This window comes from Ailuropoda melanoleuca, chromosome 3 (genome assembly GCF_002007445.2).
Source record: "Ailuropoda melanoleuca isolate Jingjing chromosome 3, ASM200744v2, whole genome shotgun sequence".
NCBI classification, from domain to species: Eukaryota; Metazoa; Chordata; class Mammalia; order Carnivora; family Ursidae; genus Ailuropoda; species Ailuropoda melanoleuca.
The window spans coordinates 3493356-3517137 of NC_048220.1; the positions used below are offsets into that span (position 1 = coordinate 3493356).

At 50.3% G+C, this 23782-nt stretch overlaps 1 protein-coding gene across 3 annotated transcripts in view; it reads left to right on the top strand.

Annotated features, from left to right (window-relative positions):
* The window catches only part of RASGEF1C (RasGEF domain family member 1C), a 32734-nt gene extending 11526 nt beyond the window's left edge, over positions 1–21208 (top strand). For 2 of the 3 annotated variants that reach the window (XM_002927783.4, XM_034655829.1), the window contains 8 exons: positions 6542–6631; positions 8179–8281; positions 8779–8858; positions 8941–9036; positions 13333–13428; positions 15227–15350; positions 19991–20063; positions 20504–21208. In XM_002927783.4, the coding sequence (XP_002927829.2) occupies positions 6542–6631; positions 8179–8281; positions 8779–8858; positions 8941–9036; positions 13333–13428; positions 15227–15350; positions 19991–20063; positions 20504–20528 (687 nt within the window). In that variant the 3' untranslated portion in view covers positions 20529–21208. The remainder of the gene's footprint in view (positions 1–6541; positions 6632–8178; positions 8282–8778; positions 8859–8940; positions 9037–13332; positions 13429–15226; positions 15351–19990; positions 20064–20503) is intronic. The other variant, XM_034655828.1, reaches the window with a different exon arrangement.
* Positions 21209–23782: the final 2574 nt, after the last annotated feature.

A 23782-nucleotide genomic window follows, 5' to 3' on the forward strand; every position in this document is an offset into this window, starting at 1 on the left:
GACAGCCAGCGAGAGAGGGAACACAAGCAGGGGGAGTGGGAGAGGAAGAAGCAGGCTCATAGCGGAGGAGCCTGATGTGGGGCTCGATCCCATAACGCCGGGATCACGCCCTGAGTCGAAGGCAGACGCTTAAGGACTGTGCCACCCAGGCGCCCCCTCATTGCACAATATTTAAAAATCATATCCACTGATATCATTACTGATCTCATCCTTCCAAAATACCAAGCCTCTTGGTATTGGGAAACTGTCAAGGTCACGGAGGGGGTTATATGTCTTCTTATAAGTTCCCAATTCTCTCTTGAAACTTTGAATTTTATCAGCGGTAACAAATACTATCAATTACTTCCTTGAAGGGACAGGCTTATTTTGTTGATTTTCAAGAAGATGTCAACCAGGGCACCTGGTTGCTAAGTCAGGTAAGTGTCTGACTTCAGCTCAGGTTATGGTCTCAGGGTCCTGGGATCAAGCTCCATGGTGGGCTCCATGCTCAGCTCTCCCTCTGTCCCTCTCCTGCTCATGCTCACTCCATCTTTCATAGAAATAAATAAAATCTTGGGGCACCTGGGTGGCTCAGTCATTAAGTGTCTGCCTTCGGCTCAGAGCGTGATCCCAGAGTCCTGGGATCGAGCCCCGCATCGGGCTCCCTGCTCTGCTGGGAAGCCTGCTTCTTCCTCTCCCACTCCCCTTGCTTGTGTTCCCTCTTTCGCTGGCTGTTTCTCTCTGTCAAATAAATAAATAAAATAAAAGAAAGAAAGAGGGGCGCCTGGGTGGCACAGCGGTTAAGCATCTGCCTTTGGCTCAGGGCGTGATCCCGGCCTTATGGGATCGAGCCCCACATCAGTCTCATCCGCTAGGAGCCTGCTTCTTCCTCTCCCACTCCCCCTGCTTGTTTTCCCTCTCTCGCTGGCTGTCTCTCTCTCTATCAAATAAATAAATAAATCTTTAAAAAAAAAAAAGAAAGAAAGAAAGAAAGAAAGAAAAGAAAGACAGAAAGAAGAAAAAAAGAAAGAAAGAAAGAAAGAAAGACAGACTTTAAAAAATACATATCAACCAAATACTAAAGTCTGAAAAAACCATAGTTGTTCAGTCCTTCTTTTGAGTAGAAATGGTGTTCCATGAGAAAAGTGGCCAGTTCTGCTCTCAAGTCAATCCCTCTAATGCTTTTCCTCAAGACCTGACTTCAGTATGCCCCAGAAATGCTTTTGTGTACTGCTCCGTCACACAGAATACTAACAAGATGTGTGCACAAGGATTGAGATTTCATAAAATTGAAAAGTTCGTCTCCTTGAGGACATTCTGAAGTCACACTCCATTTTTTTCTTTGACTAGGAACGTGTGGTAGTGAAGAACGCAATGACCATGAGTATGATTTGGTGACTCTGTTTGGGGCTAAGGTGGGAGCAATTTTACCCACTTGTCTTTTACACATCAGTACAAATGTCAACACAATGAAAGGACAATGACATTGTATGAACACAAAGCTAGTGTGCCCTTGGAAAACTGTCACTCCAAAATATACCTGGGACGGAAGTCATGGGTGGGGCTGGGTGAGGCTGCCAGCAGGGAGGTAATCTTTTTCAGCATCCTCAATGACACTTGAAATTGTCCGACTTTCAAATGTTTGTCAAACTGTTCAAGGGAGCATCTTCTCCTGTGTTTTGGACATTCCTATTTTCTATGAAATGCCATGCAGTTTCCTATTGGTGGCTTGGTTTTTTCTTAAGGATTTTAAAGAGGTTTTTTGGTGGGTTTTAAATATATATGTGTGTGTGTGTGTGTGTGTGTGTGTGTGTGTATGTACTCTGACTGTCCTTTGTCAGTTAGAAGAACTGCAAATTTTCTCCTCCTGGTTTTTTTGCTTTTCATTCTCGTTATTCTGTCTTTGGATGAGAAGGTGTTTTTAATTTTAACCTAGTCAAATTGACTAACCTTTCCCTTTATGGTTTTTTGGGGTGGTGCAGGGGCGGGGAGGTGTTAAGAAATCCCTCCCTACTCCCTACCCAGGCCATAAAGATCATCTCCGATGTTTTGTTCGAGAAGGTTTACCATGTTGCCCTTCACATTTAAGCCTTGGATTTGAAATGCACTTTGCAGCTATGGCTTGAGGTGGAGATCCATTTCACGGTTTTCCACACAAATTGCAAGTCTTCCTGCACCATTATCTATGGATCGTCTTGCCTGCCTATATGCCCTGACAGTTCTGTCATTGTCATATGTCAAGTTTGATCTACACGTGTGGGTGTCTGTTCTGTCCACTGGCCATTTTTCTGTCTCTGGATCAATATATGTGGTCTTCATTATTATGGTTGTATGCTTGGTGTCTTTTTCTCCCTATCTGGTGGAACAAACCCTCCGGTTCTCCTTTAGGAGTGGTTTGGCCATTCCTGGCCCTCTGTTTTTCTATTCAAAATTTTATATCCCTTGCCAAATTCCGTGAAAAATCTTACTGAGATTTTTTTTTAAGATTTTTTATTTATTTATTCAACAGAGATAGAGACAGCCAGCGAGAGAGGGAACACAAGCAGGGGGAGTGGGAGAGGAAGAAGCAGGCTCATAGCAGAGGAGCCTGATGTGGGGCTCGATCCCATAACGCCAGGATCACGCCCTGAGCCAAAGGCTTAACCGCTGTGCCACCCAGGCGCCCCTGAGATTTTTGTTAGAATATATGAAATATGGACCAATTTGGGAAGAATTTTCATCTTCATGATACCAAGTCCCCCGACCCATACAAATGGCATGTCCTGCCATTTACTTAGATCTACTCCATAATACCTTTCTAATGTTTTATAACTTTCTCCATAAAAATATTAAACAGATTGTTAGATTTTCCCCCACCCTGGGTTCCATATGCACATTTTTACTATTGTTTATGGCATCTTCTATTGTACTTATTTCTGAACTGCTTACGTAGTTTAAGGAATGTCATTAACTTTTGTATATCAACTTTATGTCTGATGATATTGTACATTCTTGTTAATTCGAACAGTTTCTCTGTGTCCTTTGGTGTTTTTCACATAGACAATTACATCATCTAGAAATAATGACAGTTTTGTTCCTTCCTTTCCAATCCTTATTCTTTTTATTTGTAGGGTAGTCAAACAGAGAATCCTCCACTGATATGAGATGCACATGAATGACAGATGGGTCCTGTTTTTTAAATCTCTGGATGTTGGGATTATTAGCTATTGCAGAATAACCCCACTGGGTCTGACCAATAGAATTTCTTTTTCTTGCTTCTTGTGCTCTGGCAAAATGTTAAATAGAAGTGTTGCTAGCTGGCATCCTTCTTTTGTCCTGATTTTAAACAGAATGCTTTTAACATGACACAATAGAGTATGATGTTCATTATGAGATTTTTTTTTTTAGATGCTCGTTATCAGTTCAAAGAAGTCCCTGGTCCTACTTTGCTGAGAGTTCTTATCATGAGTGGTTGTTGCATTTTATGGACTACTTTTTCTGGGTCTATTAACCTTATGTTCTCTTCCCTTCTAAACTGTTAAGTGATTATGTATACAGTAGTCCCCCTCCTTATCCATGGGGTATATGTTCCAAAACCTCCAGAAGATGCCTGAATCCATGGATGGTGCTGAACCCTATATATACTACATTTTTTCCTTTACACACATACTTATGATAAAGTTTATAAATCAGGCACGGTAAGAGATTAACAACAATAACTCATAATCAAATAGAACAATTGTAACAATGTACTCTAATAAAAGTTATGGATATGTGGCCTCCTCTCTCAAAATATCTTATGACATTGTACTCACCCTTCTCCCTGTCATGATGTGAGATGAGAAGACACCTATGTGATGAGATGAAGTGAGGTGAATAACATAAGCATTGTGATATAGTGTTAGACTACTACTGATCTTCTTGCTTCTGGACCGTGGTTGATGGCAGGTAATTGAAGCCATAGACAGCAAACCATGGATAAGGGGGAACTATTGTATTAGCTGATTTTTTTCTTTTTCAGTGTTGAGCCAACCTTGCATTCCTGGAATAAATGAAACTGGGTTGTGGTCCTTATCTTTTTCCTACATCCTCAGGCTCAGTTTGTTCTTGTTTTGTTTAGGATTTCTGCAACCATAATCATACAATGGACTTTTCATTTTCCTTTCTGTCCCTGTTCTTGTCTTGTCTTTGTTTTCTCTCTCCCTGTTCTCTGTTCTATGTGATAGACTGAATTACCTGTTCCTGGACCATTTGTTAGAATTTGCCAATGAAACCATCTGAGCCTGGTCTTTCCTTTTAGGGAAGACTTTTATGTACCCATTCAAGATTTTCCTTGTTTTAGTAATTCTAGGACTATTTAGGCTTTCTATTTCTTCTTTACTCTACTTTTTAATTTCTATTTTTCCAGAAATTTGACTCAGTCTTCCTTCTTTATAGACACAAAGTTATTCACAATACTCTCTAGTTATCTTTCAATTTTTCACCTTCATATTCACCTCAATATTCTTTGTATTTACTTCTCTCTTTTTTTCTTCATCTTGCTATGTGTTTATCAATTTTATTCGTCTTTTCAAATAAAGAGCTTCTGGCTTTGTTGATTCTCTATGTTGCGTCTTTCTTTACTATTTCAATTTTTTCTCTAATCTTTATTATTTCCTTCCATCTGCTGCTTTCTTTGGATTCTTTTTTGTTATTCTTTTTTTGTTATTATTATTTTTTTCTAATTTTTTATGTTGGACATTCAGCCCATTTTTATCCTTTCTTCCATCCTAATAAAAGTATGAAAGACTATTCATTTCTTTCTAAATATATTTTTTATTTGCACCCTCAAAATTTTATCAGCATTGTCATTTTAATTTCTGTGACTATTTCATCTTTGACCCATAGATTATTTTAAAATGTGTTTTTAGATCTCTATTTGAAAAGAATACCCATTCTCATATGATTGAGTGCTGGCAGGCTTCCATACTTGTCCGTTAATTCAACTATGTAAATCGTGTTGCTCGATTTATATTTATACTGTTTTTTTAATCTCCATAATCTATGAATTGCTGCCTTTGTGTTAAAATCTTCCATTGTGGCAGTAAGATTTAATTTCTCCCTATAAAGGAGTTTACCTTTCTGACTATATTAGCACCATATTTTGAAGCTATTTTAGGCACAAGCAAGTTTAGATTTGTGACGTATTCTCGTTTAATCAAACCTTTTATCATTATGTGGTCACCCTTGAATCTCCTCTGATGCTCTTTGTTTTAGAGTCTTTTTCTTTTTTTTTCCTTAAAATCTATTTTGTCTAATATTGGTATAGCTATGTGGTATTCATCATATATATTTTTCCATTTTTTTACTTACATATCTTTGGGTTTGTGGGGTGCCACTTGAAAATAGCAAGTAGCTGGAGTTTTAAAATTGAAGCAATTGTAATTACTGACTTATATGGATTAGGTTTTACTGCCTTCACTTGTCTTCCCACCCCTTCCCTGTCTTTTCTCCTTCTTACTTTACTTCTTTTGGATTAATAGATCCCTCTGTCCATCTTCCCCTCTACTTACTGAAGGTCACACTGGCGATCTCAACATGGATATTTAAGTTAACTTAAGTTTAATCCTTTAAACTCTCATGCATTGAATATTCTACAACAATTGAAAATTTGTATTTCCAAAGGATATTTTATGGCATGTGAAAAGGTTCATGTGGAAAATACGGAAATATATATATAGTTATAGATAGATAGAAAGGTACACACATACAGTTGACTCTCATTATGTAACATGATTATAACCCATTATATTGACATGGAATTAGCAAATACCACTGTTCCCAAGGGAAATACAGAGTTAGGTTCCTTGCAAGCCTCCCACCACATTTGCATCAACCAGTCCATATATAGCCTTGCATTGTGTGTGTTTTGGCTCAAAGACACCTTATTTAATATATCTTGTTCTTCCAATGACATTGAACCCATAGCCAGCAGCACCATGACTCATGTCTGAGTGAAGCTTATCTAACACATATTTTCTCCTTAGGGCATATCACAGTCCTCGTGTGCTTAGGAACTGCAGAGCTGTGCTTGGAGCCACTTTAAGCAGGGGACTTACCATCGCACTGAATAGACCACAAAAAAAGACAGGTGTTCACCGTATGGGAGCTGAAATGAGAAGGCACGTCGTCACTTAGCTCATCCTTAGCTGGGAATACACAGGCGCTTTGCATGACTCAGATTTTTTGCACTCTGCACATATCCATGAGTGACAGTGAAAGAGACCTAAGTAGTGATTTGGAGTTACAAATGAATTTTTAGGAAGCAGGCAGATTCACAAATACAGAATCCATGAATAGTGACAAACAACTGCGTGTGGGGGTGTGTATATACATACGTACTTACATATCAACATCATATTGAAATACATCTTTGAATGTATAGGAAAAAGACTGGAAGATACACATCAAATCATTGGTATTTGTGGATGGTTTTGAGGTTTCAGCATTTTCCAGATTATCTATAAGAATGAACGATGAACTGACTTCGTGTTCCAAAAGTTATTGACAGAAAGACTGAGTGTGGTCCTTGTGTCTTCCCTAGCCTTGTTTCAGTGACAAGACTAACAATCTGGAGGCTTACGTGAAATGGTTCAACAGATTGTGCTACCTCGTGGCAACTGAGATCTGCATGGTGCGTAGAAAGCCGGGGGACATGACCCAGCATAGCCAAAGTTGGCAGGGGTCAGGGGGAGCCCACCTGGAAGGGAACCAGAAGGGTATCTTGAGCCTGTTGGTGTCCAAGCCCAGGATCAAGCTGAGCACCTCTCTAGGATAGCAGGTGTCACCCAGCTTGCCTGCAGTGACATTTCCCCCTGGGTAAAGCCTAGCACGGATCCACTGGACTCCAACATGGGGCATCAGAGACTGCTTGCCAAAGGTGTGGGAGGCAGTTTACTGCTCTGCTGCATCGCTCTGCTCCCTCCATCTGTGCCCATCTGCCCTGGGTGGCCTGGGCCTGGCCTGCAGCCATGCTGTGCTTGGCTCTCTCAGCATTTAGAGTAGAAATGACCCAACCTTTAAGAACTGGGAGATTGCACATGCAAAGCCCAGGTCTCCAGCTTCTCCTGGGAAGCAGGAAGACTTGTGAGCCCTGAGCCAGAGGCCCATGTCCCCGAGGCATGGTCCCTTGGGGCCAGACCTTGTCTGCCCTCTTCTTTTCCTTGGAGTACAGGGAGCCTCCTCCAAGCCCCCTCTCACCATCGGGTGAAGCCATTTGTGCCAGGGAAATATCGGAGGCCACATAGGTAGCGGGTGGGGCTCTCTGGGAGTAAACGCTGAGATAGAAATTAGAATACCAGAGAAAGGGCAGAGGCAGGGCAGCTCAGAAGGAGAAGCTGGTCTGCGATGCCTCGGCCCGCCAGCACTTCCTGCCGAGGGTCCACAGCAGGGTGCAATGCTTGACCTCTGGCCCCCTCCTTGTCCGGCCATTGCTGTCACTGTGCAGACTGCCCGGGAAGGGCAGGAACGACTGCAGGCAGGAGGCTTTCCGAAGGGGGTTTGGGCAGCATATCTCACACGTCTTGGTAAAGACCACCACTGCGAAGTAAGCACGCAAAATCCAAACGGGAAGAACGCGAGGGTTCCAGAGGCCCCCCTGCTCCCTGCATTTCCCTCTCTGGCCTGGCAGCTCACATGGGCAAAGCTGGATTGAACCCTCCCGGGAGCTGGGAAGTGCCTCCGTCCAGGATGGCCCAGGGGATGGACAGAGTTTGTTTGGGGCCATAGGAGAAGTCACAGTCCCAAGCAGGTGGCCATAAGCTGGGGCTGAGGTCATGCAGTCATTCAGCAGAAAGCAGTGCAGGGGCTGCTCCGGGGACAGGGCCTGGGTCCGAGTGTGGCCCCGAGTGTGGGAGAGCGAGCGTGGTGCAGTGGGGACCGGCGAGGGAGCCATGCATGGGGGGTGCTGGAGCCTGGCTTGGAGGGCGGATTGGTGTCTTGAGCACTGCAGGAGGCTCCCACCCCCCATGGAGTCCTGCCAGGCCCCCCCTGAACTCCCCAGGGCAGTGCGCTCTGCTGGCCCTGCCCAGGACGTGCGGAGCCCCTGAGCTCTCAGGCTGCATGCCGCCCCAGCATCAGGCGTCTCAGCCATGAACTGGGCTGGGAGATTGTTGATGAGGGACTGGCCCCGTGACGGGGTGGGGATGTGTCACCACTGAGACGCAGGTGCCCTATCCCCAGCCGGCCAAGAAGAAGCAGAGGGCCCAGGTGGTGGAGTTCTTCATCGACGTGGCCCGTGAGTGCTTCAACATCGGCAACTTCAACTCTCTGATGGCCATAATCTGTGAGTAGGCCGGCGGGCCCCGGGCCTCGCTGGGAGAGCCCCCAGAGAGGCTGGAGCAGGCCCACACAGGCAGGCGGGGTGCAAGCCAGGGCGCTCCTCGGAGCAGGGCGGGTGCTGCTGGGCCAGGAGGGCCTGGAGAGGTGCCCCCTTTGAGGAGAGATTAGCCCCCTCAGGGTGCTTTGTGAGGACTTGGCCATGTGTCCCCAGATCCAGGGAGAGCGGTGACCCAAAGCAGACCCTGGTGATGGTCTGCGGCCAGTGTGGTGGGGAGTGGGACAGGGGCCTGCACACATAGCAGCTGGGCCCGCCCGGACACAGTGCCCACCAGCACCCACCCACCTACCCACCATCCGGCCGTCTGCAGTGCGTTCAGCCTTGGTCAGGTGTAGCCAGCGGGGCTGGCCTGCTGGGGCCACCCCCAGGCCTCCTGCCCGGGGGAGTAAGCAGACTGTGCGGCCCAGAGATGCCCCCCCCCAGCTCAACCCTCCCTTTTGCAGCCGGCATGAACATGAGCCCCGTCTCCAGGCTGAAGAAGACCTGGGCCAAAGTGAAGACCGCCAAGTTTTTCATCCTGGAGGTGAGCTAGACTGCTGGGCTGCTGGCTGGCCCTGGCCGACCCTGGAACGCAGCTCCCCAAATGCCTCCGTGTCTCCTTCTAGCACCAGATGGACCCAACAGGGAATTTTTGCAACTACAGGACAGCCCTGAGAGGGGCAGCCCACCGCTCCCTGACCGCCCACAGCAGCCGGGAGAAGGTAGGTCAGAGGCTTGCCTGGCCTTCAGAGTTCCTCCCTGCCCCCTACCTTGGCCCCAGGTGGGCTGTATCAGAGAGCCTGGATGCGGACTCCGAGGTCACCTGGTCGAACCCCCTGCCCTTCTGCAGCATCTGTATAGACAGCCATGCTCCTTGCATGCCTCCAAAATGGGGAACTCACCACCTAACAGATAAGCCCGTGCCCACGCAGCTCTCACTGGTAGGAAGTGCTTCCTTATTGGGCTGGGGCTGCTTCCTCTTCCTTTTTTTTTTTTTTTAAGATTTCATTTATTTATTTATTTATTTATTTATTTATTGAGAGAGAGAGAAAGAGCGCACGAGCAGGGGGAGGGGCAGAGGGAGAGAGAGATTCTCAAGCAGACTCCTCGCTGAGCACGGAGTCCGATGCAGGGCCCAATCCATAACCTTGAGACCATGACCTGAGCCAAAATCAAGTTGGAAGCTCAACCAACTGAGCCATCCAGGCCCCCCACCCTGGCTGTTCCCTCTTCTGCCCACCAGCCCTTCCATGCCCCCCAGGCCCTCTCCTCCCTCCAAAGTCTGCAGCCCAGGCCTGCCCCCCACCCTCTGCCGTACTCCGGTCTCCAGTCCCCTCCTCCCCTGGATCTCTTTGGCCCTGAACAGTTTCATTTGTCAGAGTCCCTTCTGTTTCAGATCAAATCGTCTCCAAGCACACAGGGTCTTCCACCTCCTTAGTCTACATGCCAGACCTTCCCTGCTGTAGCCTCCGATCCCAGGAGCGTTTTTGGCACCGAGTGAACCAAGCTTCTCACTCACTGAGACTGCCTTTTCACAGGCTCTGTTCTTCTACATTTGCTTTGGGGGGGAGTGACTTCACTGAGCCTGATCAATTTTATTGGTCTCCCAAATTCTCCTGCTGGCCCCCCACATAAGAAACCATGCCGTGGGACTGCAGTGAGCCTCTGACTTAAGACCTGTCACCAGCCTGATGATTAGGGACGTCATCTCCATGGAGAGGAGACCCCAAGGCTTGCTGTGGGCATCAGTGGCTAGTAAGGCCTGGGGAGCAGGCCGAGATGTGCACTTTGTGCCCCACGGGAGGCCTTCCAGCCCTGCACCCCCACCCAGCACAGGGGCTGCACAGGGACCCAGGCCACACTGGTGGCCATGTCCTATGCAGCTGGCCTTTCTTGGTCAGGCTGTGAGCCCTTCGGCAACTCTGGGTCTGAGGAGGGCCAATGCCGGGGAGCAGCATTCAGTGAGGCAAGACCTCAAAATCCAGGGCAGGCAGACCCGTCTCCCCAGGAGCCAAGAAGCTGGAAAGCCAGCGTGGCAGGGACAGTGACCTTACCTTTTTGAGCACCTACCACCCGAGGGCCACTTGACTCTGTCCCCGCCCCCGTTTAATTCTGATGACGGCTGATGGGATGGAGTCTAGCAGTGCCATTTCCCAGATTGGAAGACTGAGTCTCAGAGAGGAGCTCTCACTTGTCCAGTCACACAGCAAGTAGGCAGCAGAGCCAGGAATCAGACTTAGACTCTCCGGCACACCGTGGGCTGCCTCCCACTCCCGGAGCACGGGTGCCGTGTGGCAATCACAGAGCTACCAGGCTGTGGCCCAGGAGCTGGCCTGCAGGGTGGGGGTGTGCAAAGCCAGCTGCAGCCTTTGGTCTGAGATGTCCACTGTGGCAATGGCTTTTCTTGCATCCATGCTGGCCAGGTGGCCGTGGGGCAGACTGGGACTTCCTGTTCCTACACACTGAGCCCCTTCCCAGCTCGGGGATGCGGGGATGCCATGGTTTAGGTCTGAGCCTAGAGGTGGGTGATTTACGGAGCTGTGTGTTTATTTCATTTCACTGCATTCTCTTCTAACTTCCAAAGAGATATGGACCATCGGCTGGGCCCACAGAAGGTGTTTCATCAATGGATGGGAAACTGGAGGATGAATGGATGGGTGGATAGAAGGATAGAAAGATGGAAGGAAGGAATAAAGGAAGGAAGGAAGGAAGGAAGGAAGGAAGGAAGGAAGGAAGGAAGGAAGGAAGAAAAAGAAGGATGCTTACAGAAGCTCTCCCAGTTCCTGGCTGCCCCCAGCTGAAATTTTGAGGCCAGGAGGCTTCAGTGGTCATGGCATTCTATGCTTTTTTCCTGCCTGTGTTGGTTCCTGTCTGCCCCTCCCTCTCCCTGCCATCTCTGTGATGGGGCCCACTCCACACAGGCTTCTTTGGATGACCCCCAGAAGGAACTGCTCAGCTCCAGAAAGCAAGGGCAGTGGGTTACAGTCCTGCCAGCTAGGATGCTAAATCCGGATAGAATGATAGCCTGGACCCATGTGGACAGGCAGAAATGGTGAGAGGTTCTCAGATATGGACCAGCCCCAGTACCCAGCCTTTGGGAAGCCTGCCCTGGGCCCCCAAGGAGCTCTCTCTGTCCCAGAGTCCCACTGCCCTTAATCCCCTCCCTGTCCTGGCCAATCTCTCCACTCCAGCCCCATGCCACCATCATGCACCAACCCCGGGCCTGGGGCTCAGCACCAGTGGTGGGGGTGGGGGAGAGGCGCAGTGACCACCCGCCCTCCTGGCACAGTGAGGAAGCCAACAGGACAGGGGCTCTGGACCCAAGCCTCCTGGGTCCTAGGCCTGCCTCTGCTACTTACTGCTGTGTGAGCCTGTGTGAGTTGCTTCACCTTTCTGGGTCTCGGCTTCTTGACCGTAAGGTGGGGTAATAGAGCCCTGCTTCACAGAACTTGCTGGGAATGAAACTCTGATCCCCGTGCATGGAATATTTGGCACAGTGAAGCCCTCAGGCCCAACACCAGTGCCCTGTGACAAGGGCATGAGGGAGGACTCTTGAGCGGCACAGAGGGGGACTAAACCCAGCAAAGACTTTGCGGGCAAGGCTCATTGTACAGCTTTTCCTGTGAGTGTCTCCCGCTACGCTGGCTGAATCCGCCACCCCTCACTCTCCCAAGCCCCAGCACCTGGCACGGTGAAGACCTGAGCCAATGTCTGAGCATACATTGTTGACATACATCTAAGGTGACCAGTTTGTCCCAGTTTCCCTGGGACTGCTCCAGTTTGAGCACTGAAACTGCCTCCCAGGGCCCTCCTCAGTCCTGGACGAACCAAGCAGCTGGTCTCCCTGCTAAATCTGGCTCTGGTCCCGGCCCCAGCGTTCAGTCGCGGGTGCCCTTGGGCCAGGCCCTGCCACCCTGTGGGCCTCAGGGTCCCGTCTTCTCTGCCCCGCTGAGCCATTCATGCTTCTGTACTGTGCAGTGTGGTCATGCCCAGGTCCTCACCTCAACGCCCTTGTCAACTTGGACGGCGGTGGGGAGAGAGAGCCAGAAACGTCAGGGCCTGGCACCCGGTCCCAAGGCTGATGGGCTTGAGGCCAGATGCCAAAATCAAAGGTGTCGGGGCCATGCTCCCTCCAAAGTGTGGCTCCTTCCTTGGCTCTTCCAGCTTCCAATGGCCCCAGGCATTCCTCAGCCAGTGACCAGTCACTCCCACCTCTGCCCCCATCTTCGCATGGCTCTCTCTGCTGCGTGCGCCCAAATTGCTCTCTTTTCTCAAGGTCCTTGGTCACTAGAGTAGAGCTGCTCATGCCCAGCGTGACCTCACCTCAACCCAATGCCATCTGCCAAGACCATCTCCAAATAAGCTCCCGTTCACAGGGACCAGGGTCAGGATTCGAATATGTCTTTTTGGGGGACACTGTTCAACCCGCAGCGACAGCAGCATTCACCCAGCCAGCTCCCCGAGGGTCGTCCGCGCTGTCAGCGTCAGGGTCCCTTCTCTGGGGGTCAGCAGTTGGCTTGTGCAGAGCAGGGAGGGAGAAGCAAGGCATGCAACAGTGACACACACAGACACCCCCCTTCTCGCTCTGAGCTCGGAAGTTGGTCCCCTCAGGCACCGGAGCAGGGATTCAGCATGGGGCAGAAATGACAAATCATTAAATATATATTTTTAAAAATTCTGGCTCTGGTCCCAGAATTGTGCAACAGATGATTCACATTCATATGTACTTCATGGCGGGCTCAGCATGCAGCTGTGTTCCTCCTGGAGCCCTTGAACCAGGAGGCCTAGGTCTGTGGATCCCTGGATTGCGGGGACAAACTGCCACAGCCTCTCCCAGCAGTCAGTGGGAGAAGAGGTCAAGGGGCATTGGGACCGTGCGTCTTTCATCCAGCCCCAACACAGGGGCAACAGCACCGTATACAGTAGGCGCTCAATCAGCGCTGGAGTCTGATGGGGCCTGAGCGGAAACAGTCTGGCCCCTGCTGACTGAGGGCTGACCCACACGCTTTCCCCTCCAGATCGTCATTCCCTTCTTCAGCCTGCTAATCAAAGACATCTACTTCCTGAACGAGGGCTGCGCCAACCGTCTCCCCAATGGACACGTCAACTTTGAGGTAGGGTCCAGGGGCTCGGACGGTCAAAGCCCCCACTGGACAGGGGCACTGGATGAATGGGGACTCGAGGTAGAGTGCCGCAGCTTACAAGACACCAGGGCAGAATTACCAGGGTCCCCCCCACCACACCCTTTCTACAGGAGGAGACTGAGGCTCATTGATGCCCCACTCCCCACCCACAGGTGAGGCAGACTCATTTTCAGCCCTTGAAGAGCACCAGGCTAGGAGAAAGCCCCACGGACCCACAGTGACAACGGGCAAGATGCTAGGATGGGGTACGGGGCATGGGTCAGGGGAGGCCTCCCAAAGGAGGGGTCCTGAGCACAGGAGGAGGTGGTCAGGCAGAGTGAGCAGGAGGAAAGGAAGATTTCTGCTCCCTCTGAAGTCCCCTCCTCCAGGAAGCCCCCCCGACCTCCTAGGCAGAAGGAGGCCTGTGCCAGTGGGCTGGGCATTCCTCGGTCACAGCACTCCAGTCCCCAAGCTCCTTAGAAGCAAAGTCAGGCTGACCTCCCACACGGGACCACCCAGCACACATGTCTTAGAGTGCCTGGTGGGCTCGGCATGGTGGGGCCAAGGTTCAGGAGCCCTGAAAGCACCAGGCAGTGATAGCAAGCGGTCACTGAGTCAGACAGACAAAGCATGCCATGCAGCAGGGGCACCCCCCAATCTGCAGGAAGGACGAGGCTCTTCTCGAGGGCTCATGCATGCAGACTCTAACACCAGGGGCCAGTCAGTTCTGGGCTGCCCCCCCCGCCGCTTGCTCTGGGCCTCAATCTCTCCCTCTGTAAAGCAGGGCTTTAACCACAGCTGCCCTGCAGGTGTCCCCTGCTGGTGGGGCCCCCACCCCATGCCTGGGCCCTTAGGCCTGGAGCTGCATGTGCTGTGGGGTCTCACACAGACGCAGACACCCCCACCCCCCCCCCACCGGCAGAACTTCATGTGCTGCGTGCAGGCCTGGTTGCCTCTGAGGGCCTGCAGAGCAGGGGAAGTTCCGTCCAGCAGGCAGCCTGGGCACTGCGTCCTGGGGGCAAATCCGAGCTGGAGGTGATATGGAGAAGACTGGGCTTGGGTGAGCCTGCAGGGGCCCGGGGGCCTGGGACCACCCACACTCTCCAGGAGAGCCTACACATCCCAGGGGTGGGAAGCCCTGGATCGGGCCCTTCTTGAACTGGTCCTCAGAACTGAGGCCGAGGGACCAATGGATGAAAGGCAAAACTACAAGGTGCTCCTGGGGCCCCAGATGTGGGGCACGGGCAGTGGGGGCTGGAGCCGGCCGCCAGGACTGATCAAAGGCTGCCACAGAGGATAGGTCCCACCCAGTCATGACTTGGTGCTGCTATTTATTTGAAATGCTTCTTTAAGTTAACACAGTTCTTTTTAATTTAAATAAATTTACTTAAATTCTACTTAAATAAAATTCTACTTAGAATTACTTAAATCTTCCTTAAATATGTTTATGTAAATTTATTTGCATCATTCTCTAAATAAACAAACTTATAGGGATAATCACAAAAATAAATAGAAGGAAACTAGAGTAATAATCACATCTAGCTGGGTGCACTGAGTGCTGATGATCTAGTCCTAGCTGCTCTCTCCCCAGATTCCTCAGAGGGAATGAAGAGATGTAGCCAACACCCAGCATTCCTGACGGGGGATTCTGTCATTTACTGCCTGGTGCTTCGCCCTCCCCTCCCCGGAGGTGGGCCTCCCTAGGAGAGATGAGTGGGGCTGGCCCACTCTCACAGGTGACCTCCAGGCACTGGGGGGCTCCCATTTTGTGTTTGTATGACCCTGGCAGAAATTTCTGGAGCTGTCCAAGCAGGTTGGAGAGTTCATCACATGGAAACAAGTGGAGTGTCCCTTTGAGCAAGACCCCAGCATCACCCACTACCTGCACACCGCTCCCATCTTCAGTGAGGATGGTAAGGTGGTCCCATGGCCTCTGTCACCCCCAGCTCTGGGACTCTTGGGTGGCTCTTAGTCACGTCTCCATTTGGGGCCCCTGCTCTGAGCCCATGTTTATTGGATCTGAGAGGTAGCAGAGAAGGCTGCATCCCCCAACTGGATGGTTGTCACCCCCAGAGCACAAGACAGGGTCCAAGTTGCTGCAGGTTGGGACCTCAAGGGTCCCCAGGGCCAGGTTTCCCTTTGGACACAGTGTGGATGTTGTTGGACATCATAAATCTAAACCACCTGTCTGACCAACTTGCTTCTTGGTAAAGTTGGCGTGATGATAAGAACTCCCCTCCCAGTGCTCATGCAAGGAAAGTGGAGCCCTGGGCTCACTGTGGGTCTTCCCACAGCTGGGTGTGTGTGTTCGTGCATGTGTGTGTGTGTGTGTGTGCATACGTATAATGATATGAGGCATCTTTTCTCCAGAGTGCCATTCATGTCTGTCCCCTCCAGTAAATCAGCATTCCTATCTGATCACTTATCAAATGTGACAAATTTGCTTGTGAATTTGCTAAGCAAGCATGCTCCAGGAGCCCCCTCCTTCAGGAAGAGAAAGTGCTGGAAGCAGGTGGTCATCTGGGCCTGAGTTGGTCATCCCAATGGAGGTGGTGTGGCCCCATGGTTAGCTGCTTTCTGGATCCAAGACCCTCAAACCACCCTGGGAAGTCTCTGTTTAGCACAAAGGAGGCCTGGCTCTTCATCACAGCAAGCATTTTATGAAGGGTTTCCCCAGTCATGCTCAGGAGAACATTTTCTGCCAAAAACAAAAACTTAGGGGAAGGATTATTTTAATGATTTTGCTTGTAATTGTTAATACTTTCAAGTTTGCCATTTTATTTTTTATGTTTTGGAGCCAGTAACCTTTTGGAGGGGTCTCACCTGTAACTGGAAGCTCAGCAGCCTGATGGATAAACCAGCCTGAGCTTCTCCCATCCCAGCAAGCTGTGTGACCCTGGGCAGGTGCCTCACCCTCTCTAAGCCTGACCTGCTGCATCTATAAAGTGGGGTAATGAGAGAACCTACTTCCTAGGCCACCGTGAGAATTACTTGAGTTGGCACAGGCAAAGCCCATAGGACAACACTCAATCAATACTAGTTGTGTTAGTTTCCTATTGGGCCTGTAACAAATCACCACAAACATGGTGACTCAAAACAACACTATTTACCCTCTTTTATTTATGGAAGTTATAGTCCAAAATCAGTTCCACTGGGCTGAAATCAAGCTTGAAGACAGAACAATAGAAATTATACGATCTGAACAACAGAGCCTCAGGGACCCGTGGGACTACAACAAAACATCTAACACTCTTGTCATCAGAGTCTGGGAAGGAAGGGGACAAAACAGGCAAGGTTGAAAAAAATCACCCAAGAAGTAATGGCTGGAAAGTCCCCAGATTTGGAAAAGGTATAAACCTACAGACTCAAGAAGCTGACTGAATTCCAAAGAGAATAAATCCAAAGAAACCCACACCAAGATACATCAGAGTCAAATTTCTGAAAACCAAAGAAAAAGAAACAAATTTTGAAAACACTGAGAAACGATACTTACCTATAGGTGAAAAACGATTTGGATAACATTAGATTTCTCATCAGAAACTACGATGGCCAGAGGCAGTGGCATAGTTTTCAAGTGATGCAAGAAAATAACTGCCAACCCAGGACTCCATATCCAGTGAAAATATTCTTCAGGAATTTACTACAGATAAATCAAAATGGAATTCTAAAAACTGTTCTGGTAGCCCACAGGAAGCTGGTTCTTTGAAAAGAACTGTAACGTTGCTATCCTTCAGCAAAGAACCTCTTGACAAATTAAAAATAGAAGACAGAAATTGCTACGATCAAGACTGAAATGGAGAATATCACTACAGACTCTGCGAACATTGAAAAGATAATAAAGAAATACTATGAACAGCTCTATACTTATTAATTTGACACATTGGATGAGATGGATCAATTCCTTAAAAACACAAACTACCACAAACTCAACCCAAAGTAGGTCATTTGAATAGCCCTATGGCCATTAAGGAAATCGCATTTGTAATTCTAAAACACCCCAAAAATGAAATCTCTGACTTTGGATGGTTACACTAGAGAATTCTGTTAAACATTTAAGGAAGACTGGGTACTGATTCTGCACAGTCTTTTTCAAAAAAATAGAAGAGAAAGGGACTTCTCAACTCCTTTTATGAAGCCAGTATTACCTGGATACCAAAACCAGACAAAGAGAGTAAAAAAAAGAAAAAAGAAAAGAAAGTAAGTAAAGACCAAGATCCCTTGTGAATATAGATGCAAAAATTTCTTAACCAAATTTAGCAAATAGAATTTAGCAATACTAAAAAAATAATTATATACCATTACCGAGTGAGTTTATTCCAGAGATACAAGGCTGTTCAATACTTGAAAATCAATCAGTGTGATCTACTATATTAACAGGCTACAGGAGAAAAATCACTTGATTATATCAATTGATATAGGAAAAGCATTTGACAAATTTCAACACCCATGCATGGGAAAAACTTTCAGAAAAATAAGAATAGAGGGGAATTTATCAATTTGATAAATTGCATCTACAAAAACTTTTCCACTAATATCATGTTTAATGGTGAAAAGACTGAATGCTTTCTCACTAGATCAGTAACAAGACAAGAATATCTCCTCTCACCATTTTTATTCAAGATAGTAATGGAGGTCTAGTCCATGCAATAAGGCAAGGAAAGAAAATACAGATCGGAAAGGAAGAATTAACATTGTCCCTATTTGCAGAAAATGTAAAAAGTCCCAAAGAATCTGCAAAACTCCTAGAATTAAATGGGATCAGCACAAGCTGAAGAATATAAGATAAAGATGCAAAAACCTATTGTATTTCTATGTGCTAACAATGAATATGTGGACACTGAAATTAAAAATACAATCCCATCACTCAATATAATCACTCAAAATCATGAAATACTTAGGTGTAAATCTAACAAAATATATGTTCAAGGTTTGTATGCCAAAAACTGCACCATGTTGATGACAGAAATCAAAGAAGATCTAGGTATGGAGCGCCTGGGTGGCTCAGTTGTTAACCGTCTGCCTTCAGCTCAGCTCATGATCCCGGGGTCCTGGGATCAAGCCCCGCATTGGGCTCCCTGCTCAGTGGGAAGCCTGCTTCTCCCTCTCCCACTCTGCCTGCTTGTGTTCCCTCTCTCACTGTATCTCTCTCTGTCAAATAAATAAAATCTTTTTAAAATTTTTTTTATTTTTTTAAAGATTTTATTTATTTAAAAAAATTTAAATAAAAATAATTTAAAAAATAAAAATAAAGAAGATTTAAGTAAATGGAGAGACAGGATGCTCATAAATTGGAAGGCTCACATAGCAAAGATATTTTCCTCCACAAATTTCAGTATGGATTTAACACAATTCCTATCAAAATCCCAACAGGACTTTTTTGCAGATAAAGGCACAATTGATCAAAAACGTATATGGAAAGACAAAGGAACTAGAAGAGCTGAAACAATTTTGAAAAGGAAGAATAAATGGAAGGGATCACTCTCCCCACTAGTGAAGCTGATATATGGTCCTCAAGGCCATGTGGTATTGGTTAGACAGGTACAGGGATCAATGGGACAGAAGAGAGAACCCAAGAATAGACCCACGCAGATATGCACAATGATTGATGATGGAGCAAAAGCAATTCAGCAGAGGAAAGACAGATCTTGCCAAAAACGGTGCTGGTGCATTTGAACATCCATAAGCCAAAAAGCGAGCCTCGACCTCAACCTTACACCTTCTTCAAAAAAATTAACTCCAAGTGCATCTCAGACCCAAATGTAAAATGTAAAACTATACAACTTTCAGGAAGAAGAAAAGCAACAGCACATCTTCAGGATGTAGGACTTGTTAGAGTTTCTCATAAAACGAAATATGCAACTACTGTCTGACTCGGGCATTTACTCGTCCCAGAAAAACGAATCCTCGTGTTTGCATGAGAACCCGCACTCCAGTGTTCATAGCAGCTTACTTTGTTCTAGCCGGACCCTGGGAGCAAGGCGGGTGTCCTTCAGTGGGCGAGTGGCTAAAGACACTGTGGTATGTCCATGCCGTGGAATACTCTACAGCAAGGAAAAGGAACGAAGTGGATACACGGTAACTCCAGCTTCGATGAGCACCGGAGACTCTCTCCCAGTGGAAAGAGCCCATCCCAAGTGTTACGGACTGATCCTGTTTATATCACATTCTCAGAATGACAGCATCTGGACATGGCGAGCCAATTAGTGGTGGCCAGGGGCTAAGACAGGGGTGGGATGGAGGGAAGCGGGTGGGCCGTACGAGGGCAGCGAGAGGGATCCTGGTGGTGATGAGGATGTTCTGTGTCCCGACAGTGTCGATGTCATCATCCCGCCGGTGGTCCCGCGCTGTAGTTTTGCAAGTGGTTCCCGTGGGGGGAAACTAGGGACAGGGTGCACTGACCTCTCTGTATTCATCAGTTTGTACAACTGCACGGGAGTCTACGAATTCCTCGCAGCTAGTTTAATTTAGGAACCAAAAGCAGGTCAGACTCCGGGTGTAGAGCAGGTTATAACACCGGCCGTAACTGTGTAATTTCACCTCGCTTCCTGACTAGGTCTTTATTTGGCTTCTTATGAAAGTGAGAGCCCAGAGAACCAAACAGAAAAAGAGAGGTGGAAATCTCTAAGGTGAGTCTGTGAGCCAAGACAGGGGTGGGGACGGGCTGGGGGGAGACGGGTGGATGCTTGGGGCCAGGCCAGGGCCCAGGGGCTTTGTGGATACCCAGGTCCACGGGGATGGGCAGGTCAGGCCAGGCTCTTAGGGGTGGAGCCAGAACTCAAGTGCGGGGGTGGGAGGGAGGCTGGGATTGCAACCTGCCCCCCAACGCCCGTGGCTGGAGGCTGCCCCCATGGGCCGTCAAGTTATGTGTCCAGCTCCAGGAACCCCCAGTCCATATTCTTATGCCAGCAAGTGAGGCAGCCCCTCCTGCTTGTTCAGCCCGCAAATGCAGCCAAGTGGAGGCTGGCGTGGCCCCGCGGCAGCTGGCTCTGGGGCGGGAGTCGCCTGCCTAGCAGGTGACACGCGGAGGGAAGTATAATCACCAGCCCGGGCATGTTTAAATCTGCAGATCTTCTATTTTGGGGAAGACGTGAGAAGTCCTGAACTGGAGGAGGAGGAGGAAGAGGGGAGGAAGTCAGCAGAAGCCTTCCACAGCCCTGCCTCAGCTGGCCCAGCAGGAGACAGAGGTGTTGGCACCTCACCGCTTTGCAAACCGTGACCCCATGGCCTGGCGCCCGTTCCAGCGACCACACGGCATGGGAGACCTTTCTCCACCTTTTTTGGAACTTCAGCCCCAGCAGGGCCTAGGGCCTCCTGACCTGTGGGTAGCACGTGCCTCGGGGGCTCTGCCTTCAGGACGTTGCGGGGGGGGGGGTCACATCGCTGGCCAGTCTGTCCATCCTCGGCAAGGACATGGCACTGCCCCAGAGCGTTGGTGACTGCGGTGTCACTCTCCCTGGGTGATGAGTGCCGCAGAGGCTGACACCCCGTCTGTCCCCAGGTGGCCTGCGAGCCTCCACATCTCCAGCAGGCACCGCGCCAGTGGCCCCTGTCGCTCTGCTGATGGATCCTACCCTGCCCCCGCCCCCCGAGATGGGCTGGTTTCTGCAGCCCAGTTCACGCCCCTTTCCGGATCCCACTGGTATCAGGGGATAGCTTTCTGGTGACAGCTGTGACACAGGTCACGGGACAAATTTGAGTCACAAAAATGACAACATGTAGAGTACATTGTAAACGTTAGAGTTGGTATAAACACATGCGTACACCCTGCGTATCCACGTCCACACTGCTTCTCACTCGTGGGCCTGGGAGAAGCTTCTGTTAGGATGCAGGACAGTCTCCCAGCCCAGGCCTGGGGATGCTATGGCCTCAGGTCAGGAGGGGGACGCGGTGGCCCCTCCCACTCCCTAGACCCCATGTTGGGCTGCCAGGGCCTGGCAAATGGACACCCACAGCCCTGCATGTGGCCAGACACCGCTCTTATTGGGGTGGGGTGGGGTGGGGTGGGGTGGGGTGGAGCTGCGGAGCCCTCCAGGGGGCTCCTCCCATTGGGTTCCCCCCGCCCCTGGACCCTCAAACACCGAGTCAAGTTTCTGTGCCGGGAAGGAGATGGGCCTTGAAGCCACTGAGCTCCCACCCGGCATGTGACCAGGTCACCCAGCCGGGAAGGCAGGGAGTATGATGTGCACCCCTTCTCCTGGTCAGGGCCAGCTGGGCAGAGGGCGCTGTGTGTGTTGGGGTACACTGACCCAGTGGGGTACACTCGGTGCTGGACATGGCTGTCCTGGTGGCATGGACTTGGGCCCCATCAGAGCGACAGGCAAAGACAGAGCAGCCAACACTTCCAGGTGCCTCCTCTGACTCGGGGGATTGTGCCCAGTGATCCCAGGACCTCAGCAAGGCCCCAGAAGGCATGAGAACGTTCTCCGCCCAGACCAGCCCACCCCCGTTTCATCTGAGACCCCAGCCTGGGCTCCAGCCAGACTCAGGTTCCTGCCCTGCCTTACGCCAAGCTGGCTAGAAGCCCCTCCTCCTCTCACCCCTACTTCCCTGCCATCCCTTGGGCAACATTAGACAGGACCTTCTGCAGACAGCAGCAGGCACTGTCCCCGCCTCCTGGTCACACTGAGTACTGCCTGTCAGAGGGCATCACAGAAGGAGACACATGATGGCCAGCCCGGGGCCGGTGCTGATGGAGCTCAGGGAGGCCTGCTCAGAGTCCAGTTCCTACCAGACGGTGTTGTCTCCTACCCCAGCGCCAGGGAGACACAGCACTCTGCAGCAGGCTTCCCACTCACCCCCAAGGGCCTAGCCTTCGCCACTCACCTGGCTACATCTCCTGATTCCTGAGCAACCTGGAACGGGAAACCCCAGGACCCCAGAGTGCTACGCTCTAGTGGCGCGGGGGGGGGGGGGCAGCAGGCCTCCTACAATCCCTCGCGCCGGCCCAGGGTGCCAGCTCTTTCTCCAAAGGCAAGCCCACAAATGCCTCCCCACCGCCATGCCTCCCTATAGCCGAGGCCCAGCTCAGTCCCTGCTCTCTCCCGCTCAGAGATGGCAGCAGCCTCCCCCCAGGCTGCGGGCAGCCTGAGGACAGCATATTGGAGAGAGCAGAACAGCACCCACAGTCGCAGCTCCAGTGGTTAGGGAGGCAAATCAAGCTTGTCGGTGCCCATAGAGGGGGCTGCGGGCCCTACTCCCACCAGGCGTGGGGCCCCAAGGCAAAAGAAACACTGCTCCCTGTTTCCTCTTCTGTGACCTTGTACATGCTGTTCCCACTGCCTGGCATGCTGTTCCCCACCTTGTTGAACCAGTCAGAAGTGCAGCCTCTGGGGAGGGATTCCTGACATGCAGCCCCCATCCCCATGCCTGCTCCCTCCAGCCCTTCAGTGGCTCAGTGCAGAATGGGTGTGGGGAGGATGGCAGGCGGAGGCTGGGACTCACCCCGTGCTGAGCAGGTGAGAGGGAGGCAGCCGGTGATGAGCCCCACAGAAAAGGCAGGGCCTGGAGGGGCTCCAGCTGAGCGCGTTTGTGTCTCAGGTTCACCCAGGGAGGCCTTGAAACTGCTCTCCAGTTCTCTGAGCAGCTGCTGGGTTGAGGCCCCGGTGCAGCCAGGAGGAGGGCCTTCCCTCGGAGACCTGCCTGGCGGCCCCCCAGGTGAGAATCATGGTGTCCCTTCGCCAGATGCAGCCTCAGAGCCCCGGCAGGGATGATGCCCTGCTGACAGTCACGCAGACAGTTTCTTAGCCACATCCCCGCATGGCCTTTCCCTGCACAGGCCCCTTTGTCCTCCTGCTGACCTGGCCTCCGTCCGTACGGCTGGGTTCGATGACCCGAGGGGGCCCTGAGGGGCAGGGCCTACACCTGTGGGGTGAAGGTCAGCAACCTAGGTGGTGCCCAAGGGGCTCAGCCCAGGGCCAGGTGACATGGAACCCCAACATGCGGCCCAGCTCAGCCATGAGGCATCAGGCCCTTCGAGCTCCAGGGCAGCCGGTGGCCCCACTGTGCCCGGGGGGCCAAGGAGAGGGCATGGCTGTGGTCTCTTCTCGGGCTTTTTCTCGAGCCCTCCCAAAAAGGAAAAGTGCGGGAGGCCAAGAAGACCTCCCTGACTGGGCTTTGCTTCAGGGGCCCCTGGGCCTGGCTGGCTTCAGAGCTGATTCATTCTCCCACAGGTGATGCACGGGTCTGCCGAAACCCCTGACCCCACAAGGCTGTATCATTGCAGACGCAGCCCCACATCCCTAACCCCCACAGTTCCTGGGGTGAGGGCCTCTCCATCACGACCCGAGATTCACCGCGGTAACCAAGCCACACCCAGGCCTTGGCAGAAGCCTGGTTATCCCACCCA